The 16,193-nt window shown below is 44.4% G+C and overlaps 1 protein-coding gene across 2 annotated transcripts in view; it reads left to right on the forward strand.

Annotated features, from left to right (window-relative positions):
* Nucleotides 1–1,031: 1,031 nt before the first annotated feature.
* LONP2 (lon peptidase 2, peroxisomal) overlaps nucleotides 1,032–16,193 on the forward strand; it is a 48,009-nt gene continuing 32,847 nt past the window's right edge. The window contains exons 1-8 of one of the 2 annotated variants that reach the window (XM_033156735.1): nucleotides 1,032–1,310; nucleotides 2,597–2,831; nucleotides 3,897–4,028; nucleotides 5,141–5,263; nucleotides 5,747–5,910; nucleotides 6,435–6,529; nucleotides 6,704–6,962; nucleotides 14,015–14,156. In XM_033156735.1, coding sequence (XP_033012626.1) covers nucleotides 1,063–1,310; nucleotides 2,597–2,831; nucleotides 3,897–4,028; nucleotides 5,141–5,263; nucleotides 5,747–5,910; nucleotides 6,435–6,529; nucleotides 6,704–6,962; nucleotides 14,015–14,156 — 1,398 coding nt within the window. In that variant the 5' untranslated portion in view covers nucleotides 1,032–1,062. The remainder of the gene's footprint in view (nucleotides 1,311–2,596; nucleotides 2,832–3,896; nucleotides 4,029–5,140; nucleotides 5,264–5,746; nucleotides 5,911–6,434; nucleotides 6,530–6,703; nucleotides 6,963–14,014; nucleotides 14,157–16,193) is intronic. The other variant, XM_033156734.1, reaches the window with a different exon arrangement.

The following is a 16,193-nucleotide window of genomic DNA, read 5'->3' on the forward strand; positions in this document are numbered from 1 at the left end:
TATATGTATATGTATATAGGCTGGTGTAAAAGATATATTCACAAAATATAGTTTATTTACAACAGCAAACTCCAGAAATTGAATTTTGTGTGCTGTTCTGACATCTTGTGGATGTAGTAGACACAGCAACAGGGTGGATGACAACCAAAGTATTCAAAGTGGAAAAAATATTTCTAGAGTTTTCAGCTGCAGAATAAGCTGCCTGAAAGAAGTCCCTTCCAATGTATAAATGGTGAACATAAGACAAAATTCCCAGGCAGAAATAATGTCCAGGTAGGAAATACTATGCTGGTAAATTAAATTATTTTTCTCTAGGGTTGCCAACATTTTAATTGGCTCTTGCTCCTTTAACAGCAATTTGATCAGCACACGTTAGCTAGTGACCACCTTTCTCTCCACGTTGTGATAAAACTTATTTTTCCGCATCAAGCCACTCTTTTAAAGGTGGAGGATCAGGCCAGGTCATCCCAACCACCCCGGTCAGTTGGTAAGCATGTCCTCTTAATCAATAATGAGCAAGTTTTCCTTTGCAGGCCTTGTGACAGCTGCGCTGTGATAACGGCAAGGAATATTTGTCTTCATTGATCTAGCCTTCTGGCAGATTCCTAGAAAATCAACCTTAGCTGCAATGTTTCTAGTTAATACACGTGGAGGTTTGAGTTTTTACTATTACTTAAATGCAACCACACTGGTGAGATTAAGCATTCTCTTAACAGTACCATCCTATGCAAGTTTACTCAGATGAAAGTCTCAAATGTTAATCTCCTCAGGATTGCAAGACAAAACAATTAATTAAAAAGGCTTTTAAAAAGAGATAGTAGACCAAAGTTTGTTTTTTAGGAAACTTTCAAATTATGTATCCAGTGCCAGGTGGTTCTATTAAGCTGAATATTTTTCTCCCCACTTAACCGTTTTAATTCGCTTCATTTGATGAACTAGTAGTTCTCATAGCAGCCTGCAGGGGGCAGTGGCGGGCGCGCTTGGCCCTCGCCGGCCGCCGTAGCGCGGCCTGCAAAACGCTTGACGCGCGGCCTTTGCCCCCGCCGAGCAGAGCGCTTCGCCATGGCGTCGTCCCCGTCGTCGGGCGGTAGCGCCATCCAGATCCCGAGCCGGCTGCCGCTGCTGCTGACTCCGGAGGCGGTGCTGCTGCCGGGCTCCACCATGCGCGCCAGCGTGGACTCGCCGCGGAACATGCAGCTGGTGCGGAGCCGGCTGCTGAAGGGCACGTCGCTCAAGAGCACCATCATCGGCGTCATCCCCGACACCAGCGACCCGCCCAGCGACCTCGACGCGCTGCCCCCGCTACACAGGTCGGAGCCCCGCCCACCCTTCGCCACGGCAACCGCCGAGAGCCTCTTACCCCCTCCACCCCACTCCCTGTCGCTATGGCTACCTTCCCCTCCTATCGCGGCGCGCCCCCTGTTGTTGTCATGGTAGCTGCCCACCCTCCCAGTCACCCTCCTCCTTGTCGCCATGGGAACTGTTTCTCCCTGCCTGTTAAGGGCCTGGTGTTCGTCGCCATGGCAACCGCCCCCTCTTCCTTCCGACGGCCCTCCCCTTCTTTGCCACAGCTGTTTCTCACTCATGTGGCTGGAGAAACCCTGCCATATGGGCGCGGTATAAGTAATAATTATAAATAATAATAATAATAATAATTATTATTATTATTATTATATGTTGAGTCCTCTGTCCCTGCACTTGCCTTGCTAGCTGCCCACCCTGAGCTACAATAGGAGCATAGGAAGCTGCCTTAGACAGAGTCAGGACTATATGTCCCCATCTAGCTCTGTATTGCCTACATTGACTGGCAGCAGTTCTCCAGGGTTTCAGCAGGGGGTATTTCATAGCCCATCCTGGAGATGCCAAGGATTGAACTTGGGACCTTCTGTGTGCAAAGCTGGTTCAAAGAGGAACAGAGGAAGCTGCCTTGTACTGAACCAAACCATGGGCCATCTAGGTCAGTGTTGCCTACACTGACTGGCAGTGGCTCTCCAGGGCTTCAAACACAGAGACTTTCCCAAGCCTACTGGGAGACTCCAGGGATTGAACCTGAACTTTATGTACTTTACTCTTTCACCAGCTCTAATCACTCCCTGGCCAATCACTGGGCTGACTTTGCAGCATTACGGTAGAAATTTTACAATTAAAGGCACCACCCTAATACATGCGGATAATTCTGCTGCATTTTGTTACATGTAGAACAATGATATGTTACAGTCATTGTCTACACGGACTGGCAGCAGCTCTTCAGGATTTTAGGCACGAGGGTCAGGACATTCCCATGACACAAGAAAAGTGACAATGAGGGAAGAGAAGGTGGTAGGCAGGTTGCACTCCTTGGTCTAATGACTAAGTTTTTTAAAAAATGAATCTTAGCTGCACCTATAGTCAATAAAACTGCTTTATTTATTTATCAAATGTCTTCTGTGCTGCCAAAGGATCCCAGTGTGGCAAACAACAAAGTGGCTAAAACAATACAGTTTTTAAAAACAATGGCAATATAACAACAAAATCTTGAGATGGAGCTATATTGCTCCAATCAAAGCACACTCTTCCTGTTGTGTCACAGCAAAACTCATCCTCTTAATGCTTCCAGGATCGGCACGGCAGCACTGGCAGTCCAGGTGGTTGGCAGCAACTGGCCAAAGCCACATTACACTTTGCTGATAACGGGCCTCTGCAGGTTCCAGATTTTGCAGCTGGTGAAGGAGAAGCCCTACCCTGTTGCTGACGTGGAACAGCTGGATCGTCTGGAACAGTTCACCAACAAGTCTACATCCGAGGAAGAACTGGGAGAGCTGTCGGAGCAGTTCTATAAATATGCAGTGCAGGTTAGGCAGCTGGAAGTAGGAAATGCTGATCTGTAGTGGCTGTTGAGCAAACGGCCCTGGGTGTTGAATGTAGATAGCTGAAAGATTGTCTTACCCTCTTATATACCCAATCAATTACTGTACTCTGCAGGAGAGAGCCTCTTGCAGATACCATGTTATCAAAAGGTCCGTTTTTCACAATCTGCGCCTACCCTTTGGAATTCCCTTTTAAATATTAGACAGATGCTGTCTCTGATGTTTTTTGGCTCCTGCTAAAGACCTTACTCTTCCAACTCGCCTTTTAGGTAGAGATGCTTCCCAGTCTGCATCTGTACCGGAATTGCTTTTAGATGTTTCAGTTGTTTTGTAATTTGTGTGTTTGTCGCCCTGGGTTCCTTAGGGAAGAAGGGCAAGATAAAAACTTTTGTACGTATTATGTTCTCATTTTCTATTTTTATGTTGTGAACCACCCTGTGATATTTGGCTGAAGGGTGGTATAGAAATTTAATAAACAGCAGCAACAATTTTATAATTTGTATCCCACCCACCCGTCTGATTATAGAGGATGACTTTTGGACACCTAAGGGCTTGCCTACCTGTTAATCAGCAACAGAGGCTTGTGTCTCTTTGTTTTGCTGATCCTTTTGGACTCGGCAAAGGAGCACATAAGCTAAGTGCCTCCATACATGGTTTTAAGATGTGGTTCATGCTGGCAGAGCTGCAGGGCTTGCTGCAAGCTACTGCTTGCCCTGAGTAATAGATGTGCATGTTATGCAAAGCGAATGAACTCCTGAGGATAATTGCATCAGAAAGACCGTCAAATTGTACAGCAGAAAAGCCCCTCAAGCTCTTATTGAGTCAGCAATGCTGACAGACTTCTTGATGCCAGTCATCCTTCTTTGTTCAGGTAGATCCATGAAAGAGATTTGCCTGAAGACAAATGGTTTTTTCAACCACTGCAATTGAGAAAGTTTCTGACAGATTTCTTTCTGAGCTCTGTAATGGTATAGGTTTGTGCAGCTTATCCAAAATGATATCTGTTCTGAACATTCGCTATACGTTTTTTTCTTTCTTTCTATGACGAAGCTGGTTGAGATGCTGGATATGTCAATCCCTGCAGTGGCTAAACTGAGACGCCTGCTAGACAACCTGCCTAGGGAAGCTTTGCCAGATATATTAACCTCCATCATCCGCACCAGCAACCAGGAGAAGCTTCAGGTAGGGTGTGCTGCCTTTGCACAGACTGAACAAAGAAAAAGAGTGTCTCCTGTTCTAGCCAACTCTGCTCAATTTCCAAGTGTTCCATCTATCAAAAGGATGAAGCAAGAGTATGCTGGCACAGAAATGAATGCCTTGAGCCCTTTGCCATAAAAATATATATGTATAAACCATCACAGCTTGTTGCTTTGGTTATAAAGTGGTATACGCCTACATCCTGAAAACCACGCTGTTCTCGTACATTTTGACATGGAACATCCGTTCTAATCTTATGTCTTTGGCAAACACTCCCTCTCCCTAGTATTGTGTGCCCAATTCTATGGAAATCCCAGCTGAGGCCAGACAAGCTCCCTCCCTACTGAACTTCCAGTGCCAATTGAATGTTTTTTTCTTATTCCCGCAGTCATTTTAAACTGTAGTGTGATCTTACAGTTTTAACTTATTTTTATTTTTGTGTTGTAAACCACTTAGAGACTATTGGAGTTAAGCAATGCATTGTTTATAAAGCAATAAAAGTGGATTTGTTCTGTACATTAAGTATAGCGCATTCATTTTGGGGTCATGGGTTATAGGTTTTTCTGCTTCTTTAGGGGAAGTCTGGCTACCATACCTCTAGGAATGGCGAATTTGTAAAGTGCATGCGGAAGGCCCCAGGTTCAATCTCCAGGTAAAGCTGGGGTGGGGAACCTGTGGGCCTCCAGGTGTCTCTGGACTAGTAACTCCCATCAGCCCCAGCCAGTATAGCCAATAGGAAGGGATTATGGGAGCAGTCCAGCAACCTCTGGAGAGCCACGGGTCCCCCAGCCTTACACTAGCCAGACACACATTGGCTAAACTCAGAGAGAAACACATGAGATTAAAAAACAAAATTGGCAGACAGGACAGATTTTCAGTTCAGCATCTCCATATTACAAAGTGGCTTCCTTGCTGCTTTATCCCAGGAGAACATCCTTACAAGCATTCAGATACGCTCCTTGAAGCTAACCACCTGTTGATTTTTCCATACAGCGGCACAGACACATTTCAAATAGAGCAAATGTATTTTGTGGGAGAGAGTCTGGAAACTCTAGTAGGTGAGGAAAAACACCTAATATGTTGCACCTTTCTGTTAGATTTTAGATGCTGTTGGGTTGGAGGAACGGTTCAAGATGACCATACCCTTGCTTGTTAGGCAGATTGAAGGCTTGAAACTGCTTCAGAAAACTAGAAAATCCAAACAGGATGATGACAAAAGGGTAATCTCTTAATTATTATAATTAAATAATGTGTTTTAAGGCTTTTGTATGGAGGCTGACATAATGTTAGAGTAGGTGATAAAGACAAAAGCATTATTAAATCTATTTTATGAAATATTTATTTATTTTTCCATCTGCATTTATCAGCTGGTCCCAGGGTGGGTTACCCACACCTGAATATAAAGCCATGTGATTTTTAACAGATGTCTAAGCCGGCAGTTAAAACATCCTTAAATAGCAACAATTTTAGCAGTTAATTTTTAGCAGGTCATTATTATGGTTTTTACTGATTTTCCCAATGATGGTTTTTGTTTTGTTTTATTATTGTGTGGACTGCTTTAATATTTTTTGTGAACGAAAAGTGGTATAGAAATCTTTTAATAAAGTGAATGAATGAATTGGGTAATTGGTCGCTTAGTGCAGTGGCCACAAGCTCACACAGAGAAAGTTCCTGCTATTTGTTGAACCTTTCAAACTTCGTAGGTTGTAGCGATACGTCCCATTCGAAGGATCACCCACTTTCCAGGCACCGCTGAAGACGAGGAGGAGGATGAAGACCACAATGATATTGTTATCCTTGAAAAGAAAATTCGAACCTCCAGTATGCCTGAGCAGGCTCTAAAAGTGTGTGTAAAAGAGGTAAAGAGGTAGGTAGTTTATTTAGATTCTGAAGCTCTAAGTTTCTAACATTGTTTAAAAATCTGATTTTAAAATCTGTTTTACAGTCTTTGAAGCCATTACTTGACTTCCCATGTTTTCTGTGTTCTTGAATACCACCCTTTTAATACGTCATAATCCAGTCTTCCGAAGCCAGTGCCCTCCAGCTGTTTCAGACACTAGTTTCCACCCACCCCAGCCAGTGTGGCCCATGTTCATGGTTTACAGATGTTGTAGTCCAAATCATCTGGAGGGAACCACACATATGGCTGATAAATTATACTTGAGGGAAGAGGCAAAATCATGGGAACACAAAGCGTTGGGTATATAGAATCAGGGAATGAACCCAGTAACTGTGGCTTTAAAAGCAATTAAACATGTGCAGCACAGTTCGAAGTGAAGCTTAGCATGTTCAGATTACTTGCTAGGATTTTAAAATACAGAACTGATGAGCGCACATCTTTAGGAACAAATATGCTTAAGTTACACATATCAATTTTATCTGTCGTTCTAGATTAAAGAAAATGCCTCAGTCAATGCCAGAATATGCCTTAACTAGAAATTACTTGGAACTGATGGTGGAACTGCCATGGAGCAAAAGTACAAAAGGTAAATGGAGTCTTCTGTGCTTCCGTAGACTATGACTACAACAAATTGTATGAAAAATGCAAAAGGGGGGGGGGAATATTGGTGGTGTTACCAGGGTTATACATTATTGTGGCTATTTGACCAGCAGAGATGCTTAAGCTTGGCGTTTAAACACAATTAACGTTTGGTCAACAGATTGCCTGGATATCCGTGCAGCGAGGATTCTTCTGGACAATGACCATTACGCTATGGAGAAGTTGAAGAAGAGGGTGTTGGAGTATTTGGCAGTCAGACAGCTTAAGAACAACTTGAAGGGCCCGATCCTTTGCTTTGTGGGACCTCCTGGGGTTGGAAAAACTAGTGTGGGAAGATCCGTGGCAAAGACATTGGGCCGAGAGTTCCACCGAATAGCCCTCGGCGGAGTGTGTGACCAGTCTGACATCCGAGGACACAGGTATCTTTAGTGCTCCATTTGCTAACTAGTGATTTACAAACCTCAGATGAGTGTTCAGCTTGTTTCCAGCTGCCCCCCCCGCTTTTTTTTTTTTTTTTTACCATGACAATCAGTGTCGTCCTCCCAATGGAGGAAGACACACTGCAACTCATGCAGTACAACAGCCTTCTCCAACCTGGTACCCTCAAGGTGTTTTTGACTATAACTCTCATTAGCCCCAGCCAGCACCACTCTGCTAGCTAGGGCTGATGGGAGTTGTAGTCCAAAGCATGGCTCAGGTTATGGAAGTCTGCATTGCTACATACATTTCCCCCCCTCACATAGTGTCAGGGGAGAGTTAGAGTTATAAGAGTTATAAAAGACCAAGAGGCGTCTGCATAGTGATGTGAAGAGGAACCGGCCAGCCCTGACAAACAGGGAGCAGTCTCTGCAGCAGGGGAAAAATTAACAGTCAGAATCCTTAAATTCTGCTACAAATGGTCTTAATTTATAGTGCAATCCTATGCAAGTTTACTCAGAAGCAAGCCACACTGTTTTCAGTGGGACTTTTCCTCTAGTGAGTGTGTTTAAGACTGCAGCCTTAGGTAAGTTTTGTTGAACTCAGCTGGACTTACTTCTGAGTAGCTACACATAGGATTGTGCTGTTAATTTCCTTCTCTTTTGTAGAAATGGGGAGCAATTTTAATTGGGAGGCTGAAAACGAATCTTTAATGTCTCAGGAGGGTTTGGGGTTTTTTACATGTAAATATAGATGCAGATAATGTTATTTATTTATAGTGGGGTACACGGAGGCAGAGGGACGTGGGTGGCACTGTGGGTTAAACCACTAAGCCTAGGGCTTGCTGATCAGAAGGTCGGCGGTTCGAATCCCCGCGACGGGGTGAGCTCCTGTTGCTCGGTCCCAGCTCCTGCCCACCTAGCAGTTCAAAAGCACGTCAATGTGTAAGTAGATAAATAGGTACCGCTCCAGCGGGAAGGTAAATGGCGTTTCTGTGCGCTGCTCTGGTTCGCCAGAAGCGGCTTAGTCATGCTGGCCACATGACCCGGAAGCTGTACGCCGGCTCCCTCGGCCAATAACGTGAGATGAGCACCGCAACCCCAGAGTCGGACACGACTGGACCTAATGGTCATGGGCCCCTTTACCTTTACACGGAGGCAGTATTCAAAAACAGCATCTGTTCATCCTATTTAATCTTTGGAAGTTGCGCCTCCTTTGGTATATTCCTACCCTCACTGGGAGACTTTGGTATGCACTTGTCCGGAGTCAGTGTTCGGAAGTGACTGGCGATTGTGACAAAACTGAATTCAGGAGTGTATGGAAAGGTGGGTGAGATACTTGAAAGTGAGTCCTGCCACCGAAATAAACAAATGATAGCCAACTCATCAAATGGGTTTTGACAGATTGATTCAATTTAAATATGCATGTGACTGAAACAATTTAAATATGCATGTGACTAAAACAACAGTTCTGAAAAGGAAATGGGCATAACTTTGTGTTTAAGATTGTGCATGCATATGCTGCAGGAGGCCCTTCTCCGAAGAGGCATCCCCTTTTATGGGTGACATTGAAGGGGGGTGCCTCTTCTAAGATGGTGCCCTTCCACCTGCAGTTTATAGAACATGAGTAGGCAAACTAAGGCCCGTGGGCCGGATGCGGCCAAATCACCTTCTCAATCCGGCCCACAGACGTCTGGGAATCAGCGTGTTTTTACATGTGTAGAATGTGTCCTTTTATTTAAAATGCATCTCTGGGTTACCGGTATTTGTGGGGCCTGCCTGGTGTTTTTACAGGAGTAGAATGTGTGCTTTTATTTTAAAATGCATCTTTGGGTTATTTGTGGCACATAGGGATTCATTCATATATTTTTTTCAAAATATAGTCCGGCCCACCACATGGTCTGAGGGATGGTGGACTGGCCCACGGCTGAAAAAGGTTGCTGACTCCTGTTGTAGTGGCTAGTAGTAGAGGAATATACCCTCAGGGTGTTTGGTGAGGGTAATGGGCCATTAAGAAAACATCAAGCAAAAAGGAGTAGCGGAAACATATTTGCTACAGGAGATCTGAAGGCGGTGATTGACTGACTGCAACAAGTTGTGACAACTGCCATTCTGTACTTTGTTGGAATGGGACACTTCAAACGAGCAAATAAAATTTAGGGCTTTGCCAAAGTTACCTAGCAAATTGAGATTTATGTTCACGAAAATGATTTGGGAAAGCATACATCAAAATGTGTTCTTCCTGTTTAGTCTAGGGCCTGTTAGGACACAAATTCCTGGATTTAGTATGGGTAGTTTCTTGGGAAATGGTGTGTTTATGCAACAGGAAAAGGCAAATTTTACCAAGCAATGGAAGGTCCTTAGTTCTTCCCCACATAGACTTTCAAAATGGCACTGGAGGCAGTCCTGCATACATTTCTGTGCCGTTTTCATGACCTGGCCCACCTGCTTATTTCCATGCATCTAAATCAAGGCACCAAGACATAACATCCTCCAGGTGATTGCAAAACACTCCACTTTAGGTTAGCTTTGTTAGGCTCCTTTCACCACCTGTTATAATTTGATAAATACAACAAGCCCAGACAACACAGTTAGTACTTGAAGCCTCCTGTGTGTGTTTGAAGAGGCCTCTTGCACGATCTGGGCATTGTGGAATATACTTTGACATTTCTAGACGTCCAAATACAGCATATTCCTTAGCATGCTAAACATGGGAGTGGCCAAGCGTCCCCCCCCCCCTTAAGGGACTGACTTGCTGTTGTTACATACATCAAGCACCAAATCTAGGTGATGTGATGTTCTCATCCCATGTTGGCCATTGATGTGGAGCTGAAGCAGGCAAACCTGACAATCTCTCTCTCTCTCTCTGCTGTTGACAGTGCTCTACCAAAGTGGTAACAGCATGCTGCTGTTCACACGGAAACCACTAGAGGTTGTCCAATGTTTAGGAAGTGTGAAGGGGAACATATTTTTATGAAGAGAGTGGCAGCTTCGACTTCCAGCTGAAGCCTGCTAGTTTCAGAACACATGCTAGCAAGGTTTTCAAAGAGCACGGTGCAATAAATAGCTCCCCACCTTTGTGTCCACACAAAGGACTTGTGGCTCTTTCTGGGAGTTCTCATCCCCCACCTCCACATGTATCCTTTTGGGTTTCGTTAAGCCCCCTTTAAAAAAATGTTCAGCTTTAAGAGCAGCAAACCATTTTGAGTCTGCTGTTGAGGGATAGCAGGAGAAGACTTTGTAGCTTCACTGTGCACCATTTATCTCTTCACAGCAGTCTCTGGCTTGTGACCCAGTGCTCTGACAGCACCAGAATTCCTCTTTAGAACTGAGTTTGATAAGCAGCAAGGCCAGCTGATAACCCTTCAACCTGTTCTTGTTGTGTGTGTCACTCCTGGGCAAAGCTAGACTCTAGGAAAACCCAGCTGATGCTGCCAAATGTGAAAGAAGAGTTGCCAGAGGCGTGCCAGTGTGTTGTATTTGGGGAAGGACTTGTAGCTCAGTGTTAGAGGAGATGCTTTGCATGCAGGTGATCCAGGTTCATTCCCCGGCGTCTTTAGGTAGGGTTGGGAAGCTTGCCTGTTTGGAACCCTAGAGAGAAGTTTACAAGTTTAGGAGCTGAGCTAGGTGTATTAGTGTACTGAGCTAAGTGTACCAATGATCTGACACCAGCATAAGTCAGATTCCTGGAAGTGTTGGGATAGTTCTCGAGCAAAGCTGGGTCGAAATCTGTACTCAGCTGTGAAGCTCACTGTGGCCTTGGGAAAATTACTCTCAGCTTAAATTATTTCTCAGGATTATTATGGGGATAAAATGGAGGGGCTGGGAAGAAATCATGCACATTGCCCTAAATTTCTTGGAGAAAAGGTGGGATATAAACAAAATAAATAAAATAAAAGCAAAGCGTTTATTCTCTCATCCCCTAATGAGGACATGATATCTGCATGCTGTTGCTTTCTCCTTGCTCGCCCTCTTTTGTGTAAAATATAGGTTGGATCTTCACTGAGTTAGCATTTTTGATGAGGTCTATTCCTAAATATGCACTGTGAACGACAGTATCAACAAGGAAATGAGAGCTGTTCATAGCATTGTGTTGCACAGAAGTTGTCTGTCTGCGTGTGGGTGTGTTTTTAAGTACCATCTCATATGATATTCAGATATGGGAAAAGGGGAACACCCAGAACTTGCCATGTAAGGGCAGCTCACGTGCTTAGAGTTTGCCGTGCATGTGAATCTGCCTTCCCATTGGGCTCTGAGGATTCACTACTGTTTTCCATTCTGCAAACAAAGTTAGTCTCGTAATAGAGAACCCAAACTGACACTTTCCAGCTGTCCTTTGCTTTCGCTGGGCAGCTGTTCCGTGCTTGTGTGTGAAAAGTTTACCCCATCGTGTTAGAGACCAAGCTTATTTGGGAAAATAGAACTGGCGACAGCTTCAGAATTTCTGCTTCATTCTTAGCATATATCTTCCTTCTTTAAAAAGAAATACTCTGGGGGCAGATTCAGAGGCTTTGGAAGAAAGCCACACAGTCAGGCATCTCCTTATTTGGCTGGGTGAAAGTGAAATCAGCATAGGTTAATTAAGATACGGATCAAGTCCACTGTGACTATATATTAAGACTCCTTATTTAAATTTCTGATTCAACAAATCAGCTTTGTAGAAAGGTAGAAAATACATTTTTATCCCACCCTGCCTCTAAGGAGACCTCTTACAAAATTATTATTCCCCCTTCCTGATTGGTTATCATCGTAACAATCCTGCGAAATAATTTACAATGAGAGACAGAGAGCAAATGTGCCTGGCCCAAGGTAACCCATAGTTTAGCAAGGACTTTAACCTAGATCTCCCTGGTCAAGGTCCAACCCTGTATCCACTGCATCCTGCTGACTTTCCAGGAACACAGTTCTATTGATGTTAAGCACTTTGAAGTCCTATTGATTTTTTATTTTTTGTGGAACTGACTTAAGGGAGCAAATTCCTTTGAACTTGTGTGTGCTAAAGTTGTTCTGTGAATGACTGCCAATGGGCCCACTGTTCATCTGTCTTCCGCCCACCCCCTGTACACCCCCTTTAGGCCTACCCAACCTTCTCGCTTTTCATGGTGCAGATCTTTCCAAGGCATTTGTTATTTTAAAAAAACTGCAATAGACAGCAGCAATACATGAATAGTGATCAGGATCCTTCCCACTGGGTGGCTGATGGTAGACTTGTCCTGTGATGGGGAGGGGAGCAGACTCTGACTGACTTCGTTTGTCTCACACACACCCCAAACCCTTTTTACTTGTAGTTCACAGTGATGTCCAAATCAAGCAAGCTATAGAGAGTTTCTCTACAAACCAGAAACTGAGAACAGTAATTTGAAGTGGGTTTCCAGATTTGGTTTGGTGGTAAATAATAGCTGTATCCATACTTTTCCCAGTTTGGATGCCCTGGCAAATGGTGTTTACCACTAACCAGAAAATGGAGCAGGGAATTGCTATGGAGACAAATGGAGAGAATGAACCCCCAGAACGTTCCTACAAACCAAACCCTGGTTTAGTCATAACATCTGATTCAGGCCAATGTGGTGCTTTAATATGGCTAGTGTAGTACCAGTCCTTGAGATTAGGATAATTACAGGTGGAGAGAGAGAGAGAGAGAGAGCTGATGCCATCCATTTATGGGATTTCTTGCAAATAAGAGTGTTATTACAGGCTACTGAGTCTAATTCTGATTACTATTGTTTTCCAGATCAAAGAATTCCCACCTCCATGCAGAAGCAGAAACTAAATGATTTTGCTTTGAGCTTAGAAACTTTCTCTCAGTTTGTTCCTTTAAATTGTCTAAATGTATTAAATACTTCTGTTTATTCTGGAGAGACAGTGGAAATATTAGAGTTTGGATGCAGTGTGGGTGAACAGTTTATTTTTTCATTGGGAATAGTACCAACATAAAGATTCCAAGCAAAGGTTTTTGGTGTGTGTGCGGTTGTAAACAGCCAGGCCAGTGCAGAAAGAAACCTATTTCCTTATTGCTTGACATTTTCCAGGGCCAACCATGGCAAGGGAGGTGGTGGGAGGAGGCAGAGCACTGAGAATCCAGGGCCCCAGGGGAAGGGTGAGTGAAGAAGACATGGGGATCATGTCTCTGCCCCCTTGGTTTCAACGCTGGAGGCTGAAGCTTCTCTCCAGCTGCTTGATATTCAGGTGAAATGTTTTGCTGATTAAGGGCCTTCCCCTAACCATGCTCCACGAATCCCATTAAGAAACTTTTGATTCATAGATGCCTTGGGCAGTAGGAGGAGGAGAATCATCAAAGGCGCTGCGGTATCATCATGTAAAACTCCTGGAGGGTTGTGTGACACTGGCTAATTTAGCAGCGATGAATTTGAAATAGAAGGACTAGGTGCAGAGCTTGCCATGTGCCTGCTCACCTGGGGCTAGTAGCAGGGGCGTCCCTCCTTTCAACTCTGCCCCTCCCTTATTTTGGATTTCTACACACACACACCCCCTGTTGGCTCCTCCCTACAGGCACAGCTTCCACTTTCTGCACTCTTCTGTTGGCGCGCATCCAAACCAGGAAATATGGTTAATGGCTTCTAAAAGATCCCAAACGGGAAACCATAGTTTGAAGTTGGTTTCCAGGTTTCATTGGAAGCCATTAAACACCGTTCTCAAGCCAGACATAACAGGGCAGCTCACTGTGACTTCCTGCCTTGTTTCCCCATTTGTTCAAAAGGTGGAGTGGGCCATAGGCATGCGTGTGTCTGAAGCTTCTTTGTATTTTGGCGTTGGTTGAATTTAAACATCAGAACGCAGCCAATATCTAAATCAGCCTTCTGCAACCTAGAGCCCTCCAGACAGACTGCAGCTCCCATCAATTCCAACCAGTATGGCTAATGGTTGGGAACGAAGGAAGCTGTAGTCCGTAATATCTGGAGGGCAACAGGTTGCAGAAGGCTGATGATTAGCTGATTGGGTTTTTTGGGGGGGGGTGACTTTAGAAACAGAACATAAAACAAATTGCTTCCAATTTGCTGTTCCGTATTTCAACCTCATCCCTTGCTCCCCACAAGGCGCACCTACGTTGGCAGCATGCCTGGGCGGATCATCAACGGCTTGAAGACTGTTGGGGTTAACAATCCGGTGTTCCTCCTCGATGAGGTTGACAAGCTTGGAAAGAGCCTGCAGGGGGATCCTGCGGCTGCTTTGCTTGAGGTAAGTGAAACAAGCTCCTTCTCTGTTGTATGTAGCTCATCTTCTTCTGCAGATCAGCTGTCTAATTCTGGGCTTGACAAATGGAGATATCATTTTTTCCTGATCACAGTGTAGGGCTTTTGGAGTTGGAAATAACACTGGACAATAAATAAGAAAGCCAATTCCATTTGTGTATGTGGAGCCATCAGTTGCTTAATAGCTGTGGTATTTGACGATTAAGAGCATAAGAAGAGCCCTCCTGGATCAGGTCTGTCTAGCTCAGCATCTTGTTTCCCCCTCAATGACCAACTAGATGCATGAGCAGGGAGTGAACAAGAACCATCTCATGTTGTTTGGTCCCCAGCTTCTGGTATTCATAAAACTGTTGTATTAACAATTGGGGATTTGTGTGCTTCTGCATCAAAAACTAAAAGTAGTGACTTGCTTTTTGGCAGCATATTAATCTGAATGTTTGACATGGGCTTCAGATCCAGGGTAAAGGGAAACTCCGGTTAGCCCCACTGCTGTTAACATCAGGAGTAAATGGCTTAACTACCATGAAGGGGGTGGGGGTGGAGATTTGCTCCAGGTGAAGGGGGTGGGGCTGTACGGACAGGGACATATAGTCAGGTCACATCTTAATGTGCATAAACTTACTAAGACCTCTGGTTATCGAGTGGTATATAAATTCAATATTTTTTTTTAATACACAATTTCAATTGTATGCCCTTGGCTGCATCTCCATTCCAGGATCCATTCCAGCCTTTTTGATCTGCCATGCCTTCCTCTCTCTGTCCTTCTCCGTCCTCCTCCCTTGCAGGTGGAGGAGTGAGGAGAGGCAGTGGGTACACCAGGAAAGGGTCTCCCAGTGGAGCTTGCCAGACAGAAACCAGCCATGAAAAGGTCATTTTGGCAATACACGATTTTCACATAGGCATGCTACCCTTGGAACATAACCCCAGCATATGAGGCGACTCGACTGTGTTACTGAGGCTGGTTTCCAGTCCATCAACCAAGTTTAACATGAAGCCAGTGTTGCATCCACATGTTGGGCCCTGTGTGTTTGAAGAGCTATTGAAAGTAACGTGGCTGCTTTGTTTCAATATTTTGTTTGTGTGTGTGTGTATGTTATGATGATATCGGAGATACTTTCTGGCATGTTGAGATTGGTAGCTATTTTGGAGCACTGAGATAAGAAAACAACAACACAAGGGAGAGTCCTTGGGCAGCTGCTGGATCCTTCATCTGATTGCCGTGGGACTAGCTGACATTCTTACAAAAAGGCATTTTTATTTATAACATGCAACAACAGGAAGGAAGTCAGCCAGAACGATCCGGCTCCATTTGCAGAATGGCAAATGCTTTGCTGGGGCAGAGGCTGTGCAAAGGAATTTGTCTTCATATAGTATGGAGCATCCCCAAGTGCTGTGACGGCATTGTACTAGTACTGTGGCAAAACTCTTATTTTTTAGTGTGACTAAAGACAAGAGAAGGCCAGTTTGTGCAACCTGGGGTTGCTACCTAGCTATGGGTGATTGCAGTTTGTTTGATTGTGAATGAAACGATTTTATGACTACAATCTCAAGGCATTCCTGAGTTTATTTTATCCTTAAAGCTTCCCAGGGCAGGTTAACATGGGCTGTGCCTGGCGTTGGGGAAACTTGTTACCCTCCAAATCTTGCTGGACTACAACTCCCATCAACGTTCTTACTGGTGCTGATGGGAGATGGAGTCCACCATCAGCTCAAAGTTCACCGCCTCAGGCTGGGCCGTTCCTTAAGTTGTGCTGAAATAAACTGAGGAACAAATTCATATTCTAGGGCTGAAGAAATGTTTTTGTTTTGTAGACACCAGAATTGAACAAGATCCCCCAGATATGCTGGCACCAGCATTGCCTAAGGCTGATTTTTTTAACCCTCTGTGATAAAATTGAAAGGACATATGGTGTCTTCCCAAATATTCCCTGCCCTGTACACTGGGAGGGAGAAAGACCCAGTTTGTCCATTGCTTGGTAATGTTGGTATTTCAGATGGTGGGACTGAGGTGCAGTGTTGCTTG

The sequence above is a fragment of the Lacerta agilis genome, chromosome 8, assembly GCF_009819535.1.
Source record: "Lacerta agilis isolate rLacAgi1 chromosome 8, rLacAgi1.pri, whole genome shotgun sequence".
NCBI lineage: Eukaryota > Metazoa > Chordata > Lepidosauria > Squamata > Lacertidae > Lacerta > Lacerta agilis.